Genomic DNA, 20,811 nt, shown 5'->3' on the forward strand with positions numbered 1-20,811 from the left:
TCAAAACACAAGAACAGTTGATGTGCCTGTTTGTTTTTGTTTGCTTCTGTCTCTCCTTGAAAACCCTTTCTCTAGGAAAGCCTAAATGTCCTTAACATCCAAAATTCAAACAACCTACTCTGGAAAGTTTCTAACAGAGTTTCAAGAAAATCTCCATTTTCAGTCAGTTTTAGTAAGTGTTAGTCACTCAGTCATGTCCAACTCTTTGCAACCCCACAGACCATATAACACACCAGGCTCCTGTCTCAATGGAATTCTCTAGGCAGGAATACTGAAGTGGGTTGCCATTTCCTTCTCCAGGGGATCTTCCCTACCCAGGGATCAAAATCAGGTCTCCTGTATTGCGGGTGGATTCTTTACCTGAGCCTCCAGGGAAGTCTGAATATATATATATGTAAGTGTGTGTGTGTGTATATCTATTTATCTATATATGTGTGTGTGTGTGTATGTATATATGTGTATGTGTGTATTTATACACACATATATGCACACATGTATATACGCATGTATACACACACAAACACACATATATATCTTCTCCAACATGGGAAGTAACGTGACAGAGGTGAAGGATATTTTCAGGTGTCATTGGTTAAAACTTCTTGTTGCATAATCTGAAATCACTGATCTCACTGTCTTCAGTTCAGTTCAGTTCAGTCACTAAGTCGTGTCTGACTCTTTGCGACCCCATGAATCGCAGCACGCCAGGCTTCCCTGTCCATCACCAACTCCCGGAGTTCACCCAGACTCATGTCCATCGAGTCAGTGATGCCATCCAGCCATCTCATCCTCTGTCGTCCCCTTCTCCTCTTGCCCCCAATCCCTCCCAGCATCAGAGTCTTTTCCAATGAGTCAACTCTTCGCATGAGGTGGCCAAAGTACTGGAGTTTCAGCTTCAGCTCATTCTCTCCAAAGAAATCCCAGGGCTGATCTCCTTCAGAATGGACTGGTTGGATCTCCTTGCAGTCCAAGGGACTCTCAAGAGTCTTCTCCAACACCACAGTTCAAAAGCATCAATTCTTCGGCGCTCAGCCTTATTCACAGTCCAACTCTCACATCCATACATGACCACAGGAAAAACCATAGCCTTGACTAGACAGACCTTTGTTGGCAAAGTAATGTCTCTGCTTTTGAATATGCTATCTAGGTTGGTCATAACCTTCCTTCCAAGGAGTAAGCGTCTTTTAATTTCATGGCTGCAGTCACCATCTGCAGTGATTTTGGGACCCCAAAAAATAAACTCTGACACTGTTTCCCCATCTATTTCCCATGAAGTGATGGGACCAGATGCCATGATCTTCGTTTTCTGAATGTTGAGCTTTAAGCCAACTTTTTCACTCTCCACTTTCACTTTCATCAAGAGGCTTTTTAGTTCCTCTTCACTTTCTGCCATAAGGGTGGTGTCATCTGCATATCTGAGGTTATTGAGATTTCTCCCGGCAATCTTGATTCCAGCTTGTGTTTCTTCCAGTCCAGCGTTTCTCATGATGTACTCTGCATATAAGTTAAATAAGCAGGGTGATAATATACAACCTTGACGTACTCCTTTTCCTATTTGGAACCAGTCTGTTGTTCCATGTCCAGTTCTAACTGTTGCTTCCTGACCTACACTCTCTTAGGGTTACAAATAATAGAGTCCTTATTACATTACATAATCATCAGTTGCTAGTGTGATCATTAATGTGTGTTAAAACACAGAAATCTGACATTGTCAACAGGCCAATATCATTGGGTAAGAAAGCTGTTCTGTAGCTTGAGATTTCATCAACCCTGGTGTCACGAAAGGTCATCACAGAGTCACTCTTCGATTAGGGAATTCACCTACCTCTGCCTTGTGACAGCATCTTTACCTGACTCTCCCCTTCCTTTCAATTTCCAAAAGTGAAAAGCTAGTACAGGAACAGCCCTCAAACCGTAAAGGAAACATTTCAAACGGAGTGGAGAGAAACAGTGGCTGTTATCATGTTGCCAGTGAAAACGTTCTCCTCCTTTTGGTAAATGCAAATGTCACTGATGATAATTTGCCTTTTTGTCAAACAAGTGTCTACTTAGATCTGAATAGGAAAGAAGATACATGAACTAGTAAGTTAAAGGCTTAGACTGTGAAACATGTTGGGGGGTTGCGGGGGGCGTGCTGTAAGACAGCAACACAGGTGGCCTTGCAACTTGCCTGGCATATGGATCACGATAAATAAGCCACACAGCCCAGCAAAGAATGTCATAGTTAACAGCTGCAATTACAGATTCTGTGAGCAAACTATTACTCAGAGTCCATACTTATTGCATTTTCAGAGCTGAGATTGCACTTTTATTCTACAAATCCAGCTGCAAGAATTCTTCACTTAAATGCTCTTGGCCACAGCTGATTGGTAGGTGGGTGGGACTAATAAAGAATTGATCACATAGGAGTAGAGGGGAGGGACCTTTGCTGAGAACTAAACTAAGTAATATCAGAAACTGCTTCAGCTAGAAGGACTCACCCGCATTTAAATTTCCATAGCATTTTGTATTTTTATGATACTTTTTAAAATTACAGTTAGATATACCTAGATAGTACTATCTACTTCTGGGAAAATCAAGAAATTTGCCCTGAATGAATGACACGAACTTTTTCTTTGGATAGTATGCTGTGCTGTGCTTAGTCGTTTAGTCATGTCCGATTCTTTGCAACCCCATGGACTGTAACCCACCAGGCTCCTCTGTCCGTGAGAATTTTCCAGGCAAGAACACTGGAGTGGGTTGCCATGCCTTTCTCCAGGGGATTTTCCCAACCCAGGGATTGAACCAGGGTCTCCTGCGTTGCAGGCAGGTTCTTTACCAGCTGAGCTACCAGGGAAACCTTAGGATAGTATACTTGACCGTAAAATCTTGCCTAATAGAATTGATATGAATAAGCATCAAAGGATTTTGAAAGTTGGTCTCAAAAGAGAATTTGGCTATTTTTATGGAAGATTCCTGTCTTTCCCCTCAGTACCTGAAATTCTACTATTAGGTCATTCTTCTTTAAGACTTCATGATGATCATATTCCAGAAATCCTTGTGAAAACACAGCAGCTTGACCAAGTTGCTATGGGAACAGATGCTGGATAAAGTGCGTGAGATACAAAAGGGTGAGGAGAAGGGAAGTGGCCAGAATGGAAGAAAGGATTCCAAGATGAAATGGAGTAGATAAATTACTTTATTAATACTTTCTCATAATAGTATCCTTCTTTGAAGTACTGCTGGAGAAACGTATTGCTCATCGGTCAGCTGTGTGTTCAATTGTACTTTGGATGTTAATGTTTTTAGATGATGGTGTAGAAACCGCAAGCAAATGACATTTCTCAAGCCTCGTGGCTGATCAGAAGTGCTATGATAACTTGTTTTTCCACAAGATCTTTTAACAGGACCTCTAATGAGAAGCAGAATCTTCTCACGTTGAGGTCACATCCTTCTATTCCCTCTGCCCACCCTGTTAATTGGATGCACAGGAGCAATGAAATGGCCAGAGGGCAGTCGGGAAGGACAGAGGAATATCACAAGACAGCTTATTAATCTATCTCTGAATAACTTGAGAATTCACTAAAAGTGGAACAGGCCCAGTGCCAGCTTTCTTTGGGGTTAGTAAAGGAAGGAGGAGGAGAAAAGAAAAAGTGATTACAAAATATATACAGAATGCCTGCTTCACAGCAGACTACCAAGTATGGTCACTCAAGGACCCGTGAGACTTTATTTTCACTCTTGTGTTGGGGGATTTGCTAGGATTCCGCCAAATGGAACTGTCTGGGTTTTGCAGGCTAGCGGTTAGAAAACACGTCCTTAACCCTTAAATGATCAAGACAGTGCGAGGCTGCCATTTCAAAAAAAAAAAGCAATCCTCATAACTCTAAGGAGAATTAATACATGGGGAGATAGCATTCATGACACAGGTCCTCGGAGGCAAAATATGATAAACCTCAAATCACATTTTCTGGTTCTGGCCCAATAGACTTTTGCCGAGTCTGACTTTGAAGAGCCTTCAGTGCGAAGCCAGAGAGACCCAACACAGCCAAGTGGTGGGTGTTCAGGCTTCGTTCCAGTTAAGGCAATGATTCATGAAACTCCCTACTAATAGGAATCTGAAAACAGCCTGGGGCCAGTTTAGCCATGAACAAACCATACATACCGTTTGTAGAAAGAAAGAAAGTGAAGTTGCTCAGTCGTGTCTGACTCTTTGGGACCCCATGGACTGTAGCCTGTCAGGCTCCTCGGTCCATGGGATTTTCCAGGCAAGAGCGCTGGAGTGGATTCCCATTTCCTTCTCCAGGGGATCTTCCCGACCCAGGAATCGAACCCCGGTCTCCCGCAATGCAGGCAGACGCTTTAGCGTCTGAGCCACTAGGGAAGCCCATACAGTTTGTAAGCGGCAGGTTTTTCTGCTAAAGGCAATATGCAAGAGAAGCTGTTTCTGCCCCTCCCAGAGAACCAACAGAGAAGGCAATGGCACCCACTCCAGATTTTTCAGCGTGGAAAATCCCATGGACGGAGGAGCCTGATAGGCTGCAGTCCATGGGGTCGCTAAGAGTCGGACGCGACTGAGTGGCTTTCACTTTTCACTTTCATTCATTGGAGAAGGAAATGGCAACCCACTCCAGTGTTCTTGCCTGGAGGATCCCAGGGACGGGGGAGCCTGGTGGGCTGCCTTCTATGGGGTCGCACAGAGTCGGACACGACTGAAGCGATTTAGCAGCAGCAGCAGAGAACCAAAGTTGTGCTCCCACTCTAAGCTGCAGGAGTGGTGACAGGGGCATTGTATTCCTTTCATGCAAGGCGTGAGTTTGCACTGGTCTTTGAAGGACTAAGTTTCCCTTCTTTCTTTAGTCGCTAAGTCATGTCTGACTCTCTTGTAACCCCAGGGACTATGGCCCACCAGACTCGCCTGTTCATGGGACCTTCCAGGCAATAATACTGGAGTGGTTTCCCATTCCCTTCTCCAGTGGATCTTCCCGACCCAGGGATTGAACCCACGTCTCCTGCATTGGCAGGTGGGTTCTGTACCACTGAGCCACCAGGGAAACCCTTCCCTTAAGTTAATGTAATTTTCAAAAAAGATGGACATGCCCAAGCCCCTTTATAGTGGAAATAAATCTCTTTGTGGGTTCATCTCAAGCAGTAGTACAAATGCTGACAAAGTCAGAATCCCTGGATTTGACTGTCTTCATAATTGGAGAAAATGAAATTATGGGGAGGATTTTCCTAATTCATTAAAGAATCCTTTAATAAAGTACGTAACTATTTCTTTTCAGTATGTGTGAAGATTTAAACACATTGAGTATTTTTCAAACGGAAAAGTATCAATATTTCTCCCTTTCCCCCTTCAGGATTAGTACCGTGGTCTTTTATCTTGGAACAAATAGTGGTCTTTCTCCTCTACCCTCAGGATTCTTGAAAATATCTCAATGTTATGGAAGAGAAACTTTAAATGAGACATATTTTTCCACGCTATATCCCCATCCAAAGAAATTTGAGATTTGCTTTTGCAGTTTTCACTGCCATTCATTGCCAAATATGAGAAATTGTCAGAGGCTTATAATGAATGAAACTGGAGAGCTGAAAACAGAGTCTACAACTGGCTTTATTCCTTTTGGCAGCTCACTGGGGGTCCTGAAGGCTCCAAGGCTTAAATCCATTTTCTAAAGAAGGAAGAATCCTTGCTAGTCCCTTTCAGGAGCCAGATAATGGAATAAGCAAAAGGAAGAACTATTAATATTAATGTTATTGCCAAATTAATTGGCCCAAAATAATTAATGCACCACCCTTAGGGCACAACAGAGTGGAACTCAGCATGTTTTCAGTTGCCTTTATGTTTTCCTCTTGGGTTCCCCATACCAGCTTCCTTTCATGTGAAAGCACAGGGTGGAGGGGGACAGTGGGAAGCAGGGAGAGGCAGAGGTGACATAATGATGAGCATCTTTTGCTTATTCTTTAGGAAGTGAATCAGACTTGATTTTATCCTAAAAGCAGCTCTGCTGTTTGAGTGGCCAGTGAGGATGAAGTTTGGGGATGAAAGCTTGATGAACTGACCAAATGCTTATGCTGTGTCCAATTACTGTTATTCAGTATAAATGGTTTTTCTCTTCTATTTGCATTTAAAGAACCATATGGAGGGCTGGTTTTGGTCACATAAGAGGTTTTCATTAAATGAGACAATTAGGATGATAGCAGGGATATTAATATTTTTTTTCATTATGACTATGTTTCAATTCCCTGTTTGGTACTATACCGTAGGATTATGCACCATTCTTGTAATGATGTCTCCCAATTTATTATAGGCAGCTTAACTTAGTTTTCACTTTGTATGTTGCCAAACTGCTCAGATGATATTTTTTAGAAAACGTTGACAAAGGTATAAATGGCAATGGTTTATAGAATATAAACAAATTTGTTGCCTCAGTGTTACAGGTGCAAGTGGTTCCCTGCTACTTGGAAGTGTTGAATGACACCCTAAATTCTGCATCAAAGTATTACATGTGCCTGCGATGAGGCATCTTCTGTGCGAAAAGATGTGAAGCTGCAGCTCACATGTGGTCCCCTGCTAGATTCATTCATTCTCACAATTAGTTACAAAGAAGAGCTTACAGCTTTCAAATAGGCATATCAGCCCCCTGGTAGCAAGGCTCTGAGTCGCTAAAATAGAGACTTTGTTATCTGAAATTCAGAATGAAAGGCAGTCCCTTATAGGTCACACATAGTCAGATAGAACTAAGATGCTAAGACAGGCGGACTCCAGCTTTAAGCACACGTGCCCTGGGTAGCTCTTTCTGCCTGTATGTCCCCAGGGCTCACACACAGCCTCAGACCTGCGCCTCCTCCATTACTGTTATCTGATCTTTCTGCTAACTGAGGATTTAGATGTTCCTATTCCCTAAGATGTTTGTATTTGAATACTTCTTTCAAGTACTAAAGAAAGGGTGGTATCTTTCGATTCACACCAGACACCTAGACACTTTTCCTTTTCATAAAATGAGCGCTGGGTTGCAACAGTAAATGGCAGAATTTTATCATTAAGTCCTCAATTCTCTCCTCCTCTCTGTACCCAAAAATGGGAAGAGAAGGCACAGTAACTATTTCCAAAAATTCTCAAATCTAACCTAATTTCCAACTAATATGGTCATTAGTTTGAGGCTGTATTTTGAAAACTGAGATTGTATATTAAAATTTGGTGGTTGACCCATATACACCATTATAAGTTGGCCTGTGTCTAAGTGGTGAAATTGCTAAAGATTTATGTTCTCAATTCTGCTCTGGCTTCCACATAAAGAATGGAATTTTAATTGGGGATGAGGGACAACAGGGTAAGGAAGACTCAGGAAGATGAAATTAATCATAGTAATAAAACATCTCCTCAGGAGCTCAGGCGAATAGAAAGCTTGTAGGGGCAACAAATGGCACCCACTCCAGTACTTTTACCTGGAAAATCCCATGGATGGAGGAGCCTGGGGGGCTGCAGTCCATGGGGTCGCTAAGAGTCGGACACGACTCAGCGACTTCACTTTCACTTTTCACTTTCATGCATTGGAGAAGGAAATGGCAGCCCACTCCAGCATTCTTGCCTGGAGAATCCCAGGGACGGGGGAGCCTGGTGGGCTGCGGTCTATGGGGTCGCATAGGGTCGGACACGACTGAAGCGACTTAGCAGCAGGGGCAACAAAACAAAATTAAATAAACTATTACTGTTTAATGAATGTACATGGATAAATCTATCTAGGTGTCTTAGCATGTACTTTTTACAGTTTATCTGGCTTCTTTCAGTGAGAGTTCCAAAGGAAAAGATGAGGCCATTGAGTCTACAGGATTTAGGACAAATTAATTGAAGACACAGGGTAATTCTAAAGTAAATTCCTAAGATTTAGAGTAGATAATCTTATCTATACAGTATGCAGGGCTTTCCTGATAGCTCACTTGGTAAAGAATCCCCTTGCAATGCAGGAGACCCTGGATTCCTGGATCAGGAAGATCCACTCAGAAGGGATAGGCTACCCAATCTAGTTGGAGAAGGCAATGGCACCCCACTCCAGTATTCTTGCCTAGAAAATCCCATGGATGGAGGAGCCTGGTAGGCTGCAGTCCATGGGGTCACTAAGAGTCAGACACGACTGAGCGACTTCACTTTCACTTTTCACTTTCATGCACTGGAGAAGGAAATGACAACCCAATCCAGTATTCTTGGGCTTCCCTTGTGGCTCAGCTGGTAAAGAATCTGCCTGCAATGCAGGGGACCTGGGTTCGATCCCTGGGTTGGAAAGATCCCCAGGAGAAGGGAAAGGCTGCCCACTCCAGTATTGTGGTCTGGAGAATTCCATGGACTATATAAGTCCATGGGGTCGCAAAGAGTCAGACACGACTGAACGACTTTCACTTTCACACAATATGCAGCATCTTTATGACACCACAAAAAAATAAATATTATTTTTCAGAATTACCTTAGTCAATCAGAATTTGAAAAGCCTATGACAAGAGGTTCAGTGCATAAAAAAGTAACAATTTGAAGCACCTAAGACCAGCATAATAAACATTGACTTCTTTAAACATTTTTCAAAGAGAAAGGAAAAAATTGTTTTGTTTGGAGTCATCCACCTGAATTTCAAGATGTCTGTTTTTTCCAAATGTTCCGTTTTCATTTCCAAAAAAAGGAAAACAAAGACACTCAGGAAATCAACTATTGCCATGAATTCTATTTTCTAGTATTAGCAGCATTTCCTGAATCGTGTGTGCATTTATCTGCTGGTGTTCAAATGTACCAGCATTATTATGAAGAGAAATGGGTCACACAGATTGGAATCAAAATAATTTCAAAAGGGAAGTAGGAAGATAACCAAATGGATATATGGTATACCCATTTTCAAAAAAAAAAATCGTAATACATTTATACACATGTAAGTGGTAAAATGGGGTTTCCCTAGTGGCTCAGATGGTAAAGAATTTGCCTGCAATGCAGGAGAACTGAGTTCCATCCCTGGGTCGGGAGTATCCCCTGGAGAAGGAAATGGCAACCCACTCCAGTATTCTTGCCTGGGAAATCCCATGGACAGAGGAGCCTGGTGGACTATGGTCCATGGGGTCACGAAGAGTTGGACACAACTGAGCAACAAACACTTAAGCAGTGAAATAATCCAGCTATCTTTGAGAAATAGTCTGTATGTCCCCAGAGACCAGTTTCATGGAAGACCATTTTTCCGCGGATTGGGGACAGGGGGCAGGGGATGGTTTCAGGGAGATTCAAGGGCATTACATTTATTGTGCACTTTATTTCTATTATTGCATCAGTTCCATCTCAGATCATTGGGCAGCAAATCTCAGAGGTTAGGGCCTCCTGGCCTATAGCAGTAGCACTCTAGGGTCTTTTGTCTATTAATTATCCTGAGGTAGACAGGTAAGTAGAGTTTAATAGGATGTCTGTTTATCCCAAAGCTGACTGAATCATTTTTAATAAGGCTGATATGCTGCTACATGTATCTACTAAAATTAAGTGGAATTTGAGATTTGTGTGTATTGCCGAGTGTACTTGTATAAATTGAGAGCGTCAATCTGAAACATGCTTTGGGGAGCACATTTTACTTGCTACAATATGCTCAGAGATCCGTGCCAAGGGAGAGTTCTATTTCTGCCTCTTTGATCATTTAGCTTCCTGTAGCCCTGGGTGCCTAGTCTGCACATCGGGGCATGTGCAGGACTTCTGAGAACCCAGTGCCTGACAAGACTCATCCTACAGCTTTGCTGCTCTTCCTCCAGGCAGGTGTGCTTATAACACCTTCGCACCGCAGCAGCATCTAGGAATATTCTGAACGTTTTTTGGGGACAAGGATTAATCCCAACCTCCAAAACATATTTTTTATGTCTCTCCTAAAGTTTTGTTTTTACATTTCATGCCCAGATCATCTTCTCATGTCAAACGTCAAAGCTTCCCCAGCAGTTACCAAGGATAAAGATCTCAGAGTGGTTGGAACAGGACATGTAGCTCGGGGACCCCAGCAACTTCAACCCTCTAGGGCTTATTTTCAGCACCAGATGAATATTCAGTTTCATCTTCTCTCAAATGGCTGCTATATCTGCAAGTCTAGTTTGGGTTAAAAGACAACATGGGACGTGATCGGCACCATGACCTGCAGGCCAAACCTGGCCCAACACCTGCTTTTCTAGCCCCAGAGCTAGAATGGTTTCAGGAGAATATGCAAGTGATACGGTGTGACATGTGAAAACTATGACATTCAAATTTCAGTGTCTCTATAAGTAAAGTTTTAATTGGAACACAGTCACGCCCTTCACTTACACTTACACATTGTCAATAGCTACTTTCCCACTGCCATGGCAAAGTTGAGTAGCTGTTGTAGAGACCAGATGTGGTCCCTACAGTTAAAAATGTTTCCTCTCTGGGCCTTTAAAGAAATAGTTTGTCTAGAATAACTGGTATAGAATATACCGGTAGCTGTGGGGTTAATAGGATCACGAGGATTCCAGTGACTCCCCCAGACCTGAGTCCATTATTCATCAGTAGCAAATACAAACTATAAACCCTCAATAATATGAGAAATGTGTACTTCTTTTTGTGGTGCTTGCCAGCATTTGTTTTCCTTTGAAATGACATTGGAGAGCATACAGAATTATTTCCCCCATGTCAAAATGTGTGTCGATGGTCATTCTCATAAATTACATAAATAAAAATTATTACACAGCCCACCTAGAATCCAGTCACACCTAGTCTCTCCGTTTTTGCCTCTTTTTCAGCTATTTCTCCAGATTGTATTCTGCTTGAACACTGGGTGGGATGTGCCCATTTATGTATAGACCTGGAGATATAGCACCTTTCCCCACAAACAGCTCCCTCCAGGTAGGAGGAAGTGGCAGAATTCAAAGCAACATTTTGAGTAAAAGGAACCAGGATCACTTCAACTACAGAAACAATATTTGCTTTGCTATTTCTATTAGTGTAGAAATAACTATACTGGATTCCAGGGCCAACTATGGGGGGGTGGCAGTGGTAGGAAGGAAGGAAGGAAAGAAAAGATAAAAGGAAAAGAAAGTAGAATTATTTTTTAATCTGGGCTTCTCCCTCTCTCAAACTAAGATTAAGATGTACTGGAAAATATCTGTTATACCCTGATATTTGTGCTATTTGGCCATCAACTAGCTTTAAGTAGTCTCTTAAGACTTTTGCACAAAATAGAACTTTATTCACTCAGAATTACTGTGCATGCATTGCTTATAAATGATAATGTGCCCTTAAAAACTTGTCTTCTCTTCCAACTGCTCTAGGCTATAGGAGTCTACTTTGTGATTACACACTGAGTCTAATGATGGAAAGTCATACCATCTTCAAGACAGGCAAATCTTGGTTGACTTTGGGAAATCTTTTCAATTCATCAGAATTTTACCGTGACATTTCTATCCCTGCTGTAAAAGTACCTCTGAAAACCTGTGACCTTCAATGCTCTGTGTGGTCTCAGTCTTCATCAGAGCAAAGTTATTGTCCAAAAGGTTATCATTTGTTTTCACTGAAAATCTCATATCATCTGAAACAAGCTCCAAGCAATCAATTACTCAGTCGATAGATACTGAATAAATACCTGTCACAGTATTACAGTAAGTGTTGTTGCAGAATCAGAAAACGATTAGCTATGGCCCTTCCAAGTGTCTGCAATCACACTGAGAAGGCAGAGCTCACAAGCACGGAATACATACATATGCATAGAAAGTGAAAATGAAGTCGCTCAGTCGTGTCCGACTCTTTGAGACCCTATGGACTGTAGCCTACCAGGCTTCTCTGTCCACGGGATTCTCCAGGCAAGAATACTGGAGTGGGTTACCATTTCCTTCTCCAGGGGATCTTCCCGACCCAGGGATCGAACCCAGGCCCCCGGCATTGGGGGCAGACGCTTTAACCTCTGAGCCACCAGGGGATTCTCCATACATATGTATATATATACATATATATATGAATTTTACTCACATGAAAATGTAAGCAGAAGCATAAAGAGAAAAAATAATAAATCACTTTGAGCAAGGAGATGAGAATTGTCTATAAGATGTTACTGAAAAACCTGAATGAACCTTCTGGCCAACCCAGCACAATCCGGGCCTTGTAAGAGTGTAGGATCTTCAAAACAGAGGGGAAAGAGGGAAAGTGGGCATTTCCTAACAACAGAATTTACTGGATGAAGGCAAGGAGAAAAGCATTACCTCTGTCGGCATTAATGGCTCAAAGGAAAAGAGAATATGGAGGGAAAATACACATAGCCATAGCTAGGATGAGGCCAGACCAAGGCAGGCAGTGAAAGCAGGTAGATACCTGATGACTGAAGAAACAAAATACAGGAGATATTAGAGAGTTTGGGGCTCTAACGAACTGGAAGGCACTTGCTTGATTCAACTGTAAAAACAATAGAGCATAAATAATGAAGCTGCTGAGTTTGTCAGAAGGAAAGAGAAGACTCAAAAATAAATGTCCTAGTGTGAGAGATTAGAAGAATAGCAGTAGTTACTGGGATTTTTTTTGCTTTTTTGATTCCTTTTTTAATTGGTAAAATATTTGTTATTAGAATGGGGGCCAGTGGGAGGCGTGGAGATTATACTGATTCCTGACTCACTGAGTCTGAGGAGGAAGATGGATATCTAATTGGAGCAGTCCCTCGGTCATTTAAAAAGTCTGTCACTGGTTCACATTAACTTAGAAGACAGGAGGTGCCTGCCGATTTAGACACTGTCCACTTGGAGTTGATAACTAGTCCATTTGGTATATGAGCCCAAGGAATCACAGATAAAATCTTGACAGCCCTTATGTTCACTGTGGGAGGCATAAAGAAGTGTCAGATATTTTGAAAAAAAAAAAAAAGGAGTTATATCATCACATAAGCTAGTGGAATAGAGCTTTTTAAGAGGGTGTTCAAAAGAGAAACACACACACACAACTCAAGGAAGGTGAGGACTAAGAAGACACTTACAGGATAAGAAGTTCATTGGAAACCCTCCAAAAGCACAGTTTCAGTTGAATGATCTGATACAAACTAGACCATCCCCAGGTCTACTTTAATGGAGCTCTGTAGTCCTATCAAAATAATAGCTATTACAGTTCATTTCTAATTCCCTTATAACTATCGTATGTGTTCCTTTATTTCTGTTTGTCTTGTCATTTTGTTTCTTCAACTCTGTCTAGGAATTTATCTTATTTTGCTACACAAAGTAGCCCATCTGCTGTCATTTTGAACCTGTGGGAAGCTCGTCATCAGCACGATGGTGACCTTGACTCCCTGGCCTGTGCCCTTGAAGAGATTGGGAGGACACACACGAAACTCTCGAACATTACGGATTCCCAGCTCGATGAAGCCGACTTCACCTACAGCAGGCAAAACGGACTCTAGTCCGCTCCCTCTCCTGAGAGAGTGACGGCCAGCTTTGGGACATTTGCTTTCAATGGGAAAGAAAGAGGCAGCTTTCTGCCCAGTGGCATTGGGGAGTTCAGCCTTCATTTATAATCAGTCAACATCCCTGATTGAAGACACTGAATTTGATATAGGTAAAATATATTGGTAGGGAAAGTACTAGCTCTCTTAAACATAAGACGGTTCTACAGTCTCCTCTGAATCCATACGTGGGTTCACACTTGAGGGACTGCTCAGATTTGGAGTGATAAGGATAAAGTGAGGGCTTATCTAGTAGAAGTAACTGTGGGGAAAGATGAGCTGTAGCAAAGCTGGGAAGACAGAGATTAAATCAGTGCGTTTTGAAAGAGATTTTTAATGATGTGCCCCAAAGGACCAGCTGATGCTGGTACCAGACTGTCAAGAGTTTTCTAACCAACTGGCATGGGAGATGTTGGCAATCAGTGTAAACTGGTTTTAGAAGTGAGACAGGGTTGCCAACTCATTTGTAGACTTCAACGGTGTCGAGAAGGGCATTTAGAATTTCAAATCTGAGTACACCACACCAGCACCAGTTCCCTATCTATCCCAGCCACTTAATAGGTCGAGAGGTAAGAGAGACCACACGCTCGTCTTGTAGCATTACCTACCCCACCTTCATTTTCTCCAAGGACAAATCTATCCACATTCTTTCTTCCCCTTACACTAGGGGAGAAGTTTCAAGGAACATAGACTTTTCAGTATGGGAATTTATTTTTTCTAGCTTAACAGAACCATCTCTAATTCTCAGCTAAGCCACTCAAGTTGCAAAAGCTATTAGAACACAGCTTACACACAGATTTAGAGACAAGAGGGGTCAAATCAGATCCAAGGAAACATGAATTGCAGATGCCACAGGCCTCAAGCTGGCATTCCAGGGTGCAGGTGCTGATTCAGTTCCCCAGCATGGTGGTTATGAAGGGATGAGGGGTTTCATGGTCCTTTACAATCCAGTTCTTGAATTTTCTAGCCTTTTGATATTGTGTTCCAACAAAATCTCTCCATAGAGGCTATAGGTCATCCTCGTCTTGCCTGTTAAGAAATCAGCAAAAGATCTTTGCTCTAAATGTTATCTGACTACATAGACACGAGGAATACTTCTACCACAATGTCTCAGAAACTACACACGTTGTTCAGAGAGCCTTCACGCTCCAATAATTCAACCTCCTTCAGTATGTTTTCTTTAAGGACCATTAACATAGTACACTATGTTTTAAATGAAAGGCAACAATATTGTGGAGAATTGAAATCTACAGATAACACATGACCCCCATCTTAACACTTCACTCCATCTTTTATCTTGTTTATTTTTGACAAAATGTCCTGGTAGACTAAAGATGAATAGATTTGCTCCTGCTCATCTTTTGGTTGATGTTTTAATTAGCTGTCCAGAATCAGGACAACCAAAGTCAAGGACCTAGATTAACCCCAGGTTGAACAGCTACTTAGAGGTTGACTCAATTAGAATAAAAATAGTCAGGGAATGGGGGAGATGGGAAATATTTGGCAGTAGAGATACAGTCAATTTTTTAAACAACATAGATCCCATGTTTAAAAAAATGAATCTCCACCTAAGTGACAAACGACCTTAAAAAAAAGTAAGTTGAATTTACAATATCCTGGGTAAGGCTTTGAAGAACTCTTTAATGTGTTGGCCATTTTCTCTAATGAATGTGTGGTACAAAGGTCCCCTGTATTTGATAGAAGGCTTTGCTACATGAAATTCAAAAGCATCTTGCTTTTCTCAGGAACCAAAGGTATATTATATAGAACAAGTCCTCTTAGAGCTTTTGAGCATATTTTCAAAATACCACCTCCATCAGGAAAACACCTTTTTGCTAGTGTACTCCAGTTGTTTATTCCTTCTAGGGAGCAAAACAGAGAAAGTGCAAAAGTGTAAATCATTCGCTACCCCGATATGATTTGAGATAGAAGTGGAAATTGATGGTCAGTCTCCCACAATTGATTGGCATGGGTGGTATATGCAAAGAATCTGCACTGAACCGCTGAATACGAACTTAAAGAAACACAGTGTAGAGCTTATATTATTATCCGTCTTGGGTGATTTTTGTTTTAAATATCCTACCCATTTTTCCTCTTCTCTTCTAATTGGCCTTTTAATTGTTTCATCTAGTCTGTGAATCCACACAGATCTTTTTTAGATTTTTGATACATTTTTTATATTTTAAAACAGATGGAAAATGTCAATGTTTTCCCTAGAATCTATCTAGATTGTTTTAAGAATTTATTATCAATCCCTGACTGTCTAGAATTTCCTCCCTTTTCTTTTTTTTTTTGGCCTGAATTTTATAAATAAATGTGATAAAGGAAGCAAAAAAACATAATTCACCTCAAATTTCAGCCCAAAGTTCAAATCCACCTTTCAATCCATTTTGTTTCCTCTTTACATTTCTCATTTCTTGCAGGATCCCATGTAGGATTTCTACAGGTTTTCTACAGTAGGAGATTATGTGTCAGGTCAGGATTGTACAGTATTTTATAACAGAATTCCAAAGAGAACCCATGTTGTTGAGATTTCCAGACCAAGATGTGTTTGTGTGTGGCAGAAAAGTATGAAACTGCACATCAGATAGACTTAGCTGGTACTTGAACTTGTGGTTATTCACTGCAACCTAAACCCTGGTTTGATTTTAATACTTTCCTATCATCTTGCCTTTCTTGAAAGGGATTCACTCAGTCTAAGCACTTACACTCAAAGTCTTATTGTCCTAGAGCAAAATGAAACAATAAATTAAAGATGATCCTTCATACTTGGTAGGCAACTTAAAATTTTTACAGGATAGCCCACTTAATGCCAAATCTTTCAGTGCTCAAATGCATCTAAGTCTAATAGTCCAGCCTCAAACATGACTTAAAAGGAGCCACCAAAACGCTGCATTTCCCAGCTTCACCAGACTGCAGCCCCATAAAGGTAATTTACAGTTTTTAGAGCATTGCTTGTGCAGCTTTCCAGGCTTACATTAAAAATCCTTTAAGCCAAAAGGAAGCTCACTCTATGGATTTAAATGCAAACTTCATTTACCGGTGCAGGAAGTCTCATAAAACTCAGATGTACTCCCACAAAAATTTTATTGGCCTTTTTGTAAGAGATGAATAGGAATTGACAGTTCTCTTTAAAGAGCGGGAACTTCTCTTTTCTGTTATTTTTATTTCCAACTGCAGGTGTTCTCCTTTGCCACAGTCCCTGTTTATTTTCAGTTGACTTTGAGAGAAGTTATGAAGTCAAATCACTAAACAGGGTTCTCTTTGGATTAAAAGTTCTGGATGTATTGTAACAGTCTCCCTTGATAGAAATTCTCAACATCGGGATTGATAAGAGAATGTTAAAAAGAATAGAACTGGTTGAAGATGGTATTGTCCACTTTGCAAACATCTGACCAATCTACCTGTGAATTCCAAACTGTTATGCCTTTGATATGCTTTGGGTTTTCTCTTTTTGCCATCTTCCCTTCGATTTCTTAATCCCCCTGTAAAGGTGTTGAGTCAGATGTGTTAAAGGTGAAGTTCTCTCAGAGGGTCTTTGTTCCAGATCCGTGAAGGTCACAGGAACTGTGGAGGAGCTGAGAAACGGCTTTTCTGGCCCTCAGTGTGGCCCATTTCCATTAATTTTCCTCATGAAACATTGCAGAGTTCTGAATCCTTGGTAACTCCCATTGACTGGACCAGAGATGACATCCACAGCAAATGGGAGAACACCATATTGTCCTACAGAGAGTGACGCATTCTATGATCCCTTTGGTGTTAGTTGCCATAGTGCTGTAATTACAAAAATTGATGCTTTAGCCAAACGCTGAATGGCCACTGTTTCCGCCGTTTCCACTGTTTTGTCTGCATAGAACTTTCCTGAACTACAAGCAAAAATGTATTTTGTCAAATGTCACAAAGTGAAAATGTTACGAATCTTAGGTGTGTTGCATATTTTGTGTTTTTACTTTCCTAACTTCTTTCAAAAGCTGCAGTTATCAAGCTGTTTGGCTGTGTTGACAGCATGTGGTGTTTTTGCAAAAGCAGTTCTAGGAGAGCCAGTGTCTACCATGGACTCATCACATCCCCAACTCCAGGCCTGTCGACAAAACCGAGATGGCAATTCGCGTGCTGTAATTTTTTTCAAGAAAGAAAAGGGGATGGAAATCAGACCTGGCTGTTAGTCACTAGTGTGTAGTACTGTGATCTGAAGTAGGAAATTTAACTCACATAGAATAATTGTGGTTTTTGAAGCAGCTACTTTGATTTTTCCTTTTGCTGTGAAGATCATGGATTTGGAATGTCCTCATGAGGTGGGCCTAAGACAGTGACACCAAACTCCATGTCTTGGAACCCACCCTCCCTCTGAACCCAAAGATTAAAAAGGCAGTAAGCTTCATGTTTAGGCCAGAGATGCAAAAGTTCCTCCCCCTCAATCCCTAATACTGAGTTTGGCAAGGGGTATTTTTTTTTTCCAAAAAGTTAAATGAGAAACTATATCACTAAATTTGGTAATGTAGTTCTTTGCATGAATGGAAATGTGTGTTAAATCATTTTACAAAAGGCATGATAATAATGAAAATGTCCTTTGGCTTCAAATTGTGCTTAGCTGCCAAAAGTATTTCCCTATCTGAAGCATTATTTACATCCAAATTCCTAAATTGGACAAATTATATAATCCCATTAAAATCGGATATAGAGAGTAGGTAGAAACATGACTGCGGTTCTATTGAGTCATGAAAAGGAAAGGTGATATTTGAGAATTTGTGGACAGAATATCATGCCTTCTGACCCCATTACTGAAACAGATATTATAACCAGAAATAGATCTAATAATTCTAGTATTTCTCCATTAGCAGCTCTGATGATACTTAAGGGGAAGTCACCTCTTACCAGGAGACTTCCATTTAAGCCTCATCAGAGGGTGACTAAAATATCTCAATCGGAAACACCTTCCGAGGCCTGTCCTAAATTATGTTGACCGCTCTCATTCAAAACTTCTCTGTAAGAAGGTGGGACACACTCCATCTGTGGAAATTTTCCAGTCAGGAAAACAGTTTCCTCCTTTTCTAAACTGGAATAAAGGCCAACTTAACATTTCCCATTCTTCAGAACTGTATCTGATTGGTGCATGCAATCCGGTAAGTCTCAACCTAGAAATATTGCAAACATAAGCAGTTAAGAGGAAACTGGATAATTCTTCCTGACTCAAACTAAAAAAAAAAACAAAAAGAAAAAAAGATATATATAAGTAATGATTTACCTCCACTTCTTTATGGAAGAATTTTTAAAAGAGATTTCCTTTTGTTCTGTTTATTCTGGGAAAGTGTGTGTGCGCATATGTGTGTGTGTCGGGGTGGGGAGGGTGGTTCTTTGAAATGACTCATATCTCAAACCCATTCCACTCTCAACATTCATTTGATGTGTTCAAAGCCGGAAAAAAAAAAACAGCAGAACTGAATACTCAATCTGACATGAAGCTGAAGGAGTGAACAAGCCAGAGGAGAGAGTTTGAATAAAGCATGGCCTTGGCTTCATACCGCCCTTCTTGTGCCTTGTATTATCAGTGTAAATTCTGAATGTTGTACAGTAAATCCTTGGATGGACTTCTTAGAAAAGGCTGCACTGGCTTCTTTTTCAGCACATGTACATATCTATAAATATATATACATATATATTTGGTAATGCCAAACAGCTGTGTTATATTGTATTGAACAAAAATGGATGGTTTGGATGTTTTATGTAGAGTTTGCAAAAAAAAAAAATTGGATGGTTACAGACTTTTCAAGATAAATGTACAGACATAAATTCCTGCATATCAGTTATTTATGAATAAAGAGTCTTTTATTGACATTTTAGGATACTCCACGAGTGGAACTTTGAACTCTCAATGAGAATCCCTTCTACACACTTCCTGATACATCCATGCTGGGGCTGGAATGCCTTCCATATCAAGGACAATTTCCAGTATATTGAACCTAATTAATATGTTGAACCTAATGTCTCCTGTCCTCAAGAAGAAGATAAAATGAGGCACATGGAAGCAAAGATGAGATGATCATTTTTTTTTTGAGATGATCTCCTAAATATTTCTAGAGCACTTCAACACACATACACATCACCACCCTTGGGATTATAGTTTTATACAGTCTTAAGATACCTGCCACATCCTAACTGGGATACCATTTCCATTATTCCTCAAAATGCTTGCATTATTTTTACAGACACTCTAGAAAATGTTCTGCTGCTCCATGGGAAAACGTTAAGAACATAAGTAATGTTGTACACTTCAAATACATCTTGACTGACTGAATCTGTTTTGAATGGCTTTTAACACATTATTGACCAGGGGATTTTTGCAGAAACTAAGGCCTGTGCTGGCGATTTGTTATGTATGTGAATATTGAAATATCTCCAGTCAATAACGTTCAGGTAACAAAAGATGTATGATTGTGCCTCTGGTCAATGAGCTGTTAAAATGCTGAAAGTGCCCAAGAATTTAATAACTACTTAACAACTCGTTGGAGCCATTTTCAACAGTATGATTTACTAGAAGATGGTTTCCAATCTACTTCAATGAGTTGGTTGTCAATGAAAAGGCCAAAAATTGGCTTAAACCAGTGCTTTCTAAAACTTGGTTTTTTAAACCATTTCACAGATAACAGGTTTTGTCCCAAAATTAAGTTGGAAATTTATAGAATAAAATGTTCTCTAGATTTCTGAAAATCTTTATGTGTACAATGGATCTAGTGTCTATGACGGAGCTCTGAGAGGAGTATAGGTAACATTTCCTCAACTTTTGGGGTTCTTATGGGTCTAATAGGAATGGGTGTGAATACTCACCAAGTGGCTGTGAGTTGTTTCAGCTATCCTTTTTGACCACTTTAAGGTAGACAGCACTTTAAGGCTAATTAAAATGTTTTTAAGTTACTGGTGGAATAATAGTTGATTCTAATTAACTTAATCTAGGTAAATTAGTATGATTAGGTACTAATTGTTTCAGCTGTTCCTAATTGCTCAGTTGTTGCGGTTGTGTCCGACTCTTTGTGACCCCAAGAATGATAGACCACCAGGCTCCTCTGTCCATGGATTTTCCCAGCAGGAATACTGGAGTGTGTTGCTATGCCCTCCTCCACAGGATCCCTGACCCAGGGATCAAACCCATACCTCCTTCATCTCCTGCATTGCAGGCAGAATTTGTTTACTGCTGGGCCACCAGGGAAGCCCATGATTAGGTAGAACCACCAACAATTTCAGAATTATTTGAAATAATTACAGCAAATAAATCCAGCTTGACTTTGTCAGAACAAATTTTAACTAGATAAAGGCTGTGTGGACTGACACAAAGGTCCATACCATATATAACTAGCTCGTTCTGTTGGGAACTTAATAGATCAATTTGAACTGTTATAAA

General features: G+C 40.6%; 1 protein-coding gene and 1 long non-coding RNA gene across 14 annotated transcripts in view; one reads left to right on the plus strand and one right to left on the minus strand.

The window, feature by feature from the left end:
• The window catches only part of UNC5D (unc-5 netrin receptor D), a 641,211-nt gene extending 621,951 nt beyond the window's left edge, over positions 1–19,260 (plus strand). For 12 of the 13 annotated variants that reach the window (XM_086379671.1, XM_086379676.1, XM_086379681.1 and 9 more), the window contains one exon: positions 13,169–19,260. In XM_086379671.1, coding sequence (XP_086235797.1) covers positions 13,169–13,373 — 205 coding nt within the window. In that variant the 3' untranslated portion in view covers positions 13,374–19,260. Of the gene's footprint in view, positions 1–9,892; positions 11,407–13,168 lie in introns of those variants that run through there. The other variant, XM_086379673.1, reaches the window with a different exon arrangement.
• LOC147343746 (uncharacterized) overlaps positions 14,108–20,811 on the minus strand; it is a 33,262-nt gene continuing 26,558 nt past the window's right edge. The window contains exon 2 of the long non-coding RNA XR_015155965.1: positions 14,108–14,444. This is a non-coding gene — a long non-coding RNA (uncharacterized LOC147343746). The remainder of the gene's footprint in view (positions 14,445–20,811) is intronic.

This window comes from Bos grunniens, chromosome 27 (assembly GCF_055505025.1).
Source record: "Bos grunniens cultivar Pamir isolate PY7600 chromosome 27, Bosgru_T2T1.0, whole genome shotgun sequence".
Lineage (NCBI taxonomy): Eukaryota > Metazoa > Chordata > Mammalia > Artiodactyla > Bovidae > Bos > Bos grunniens.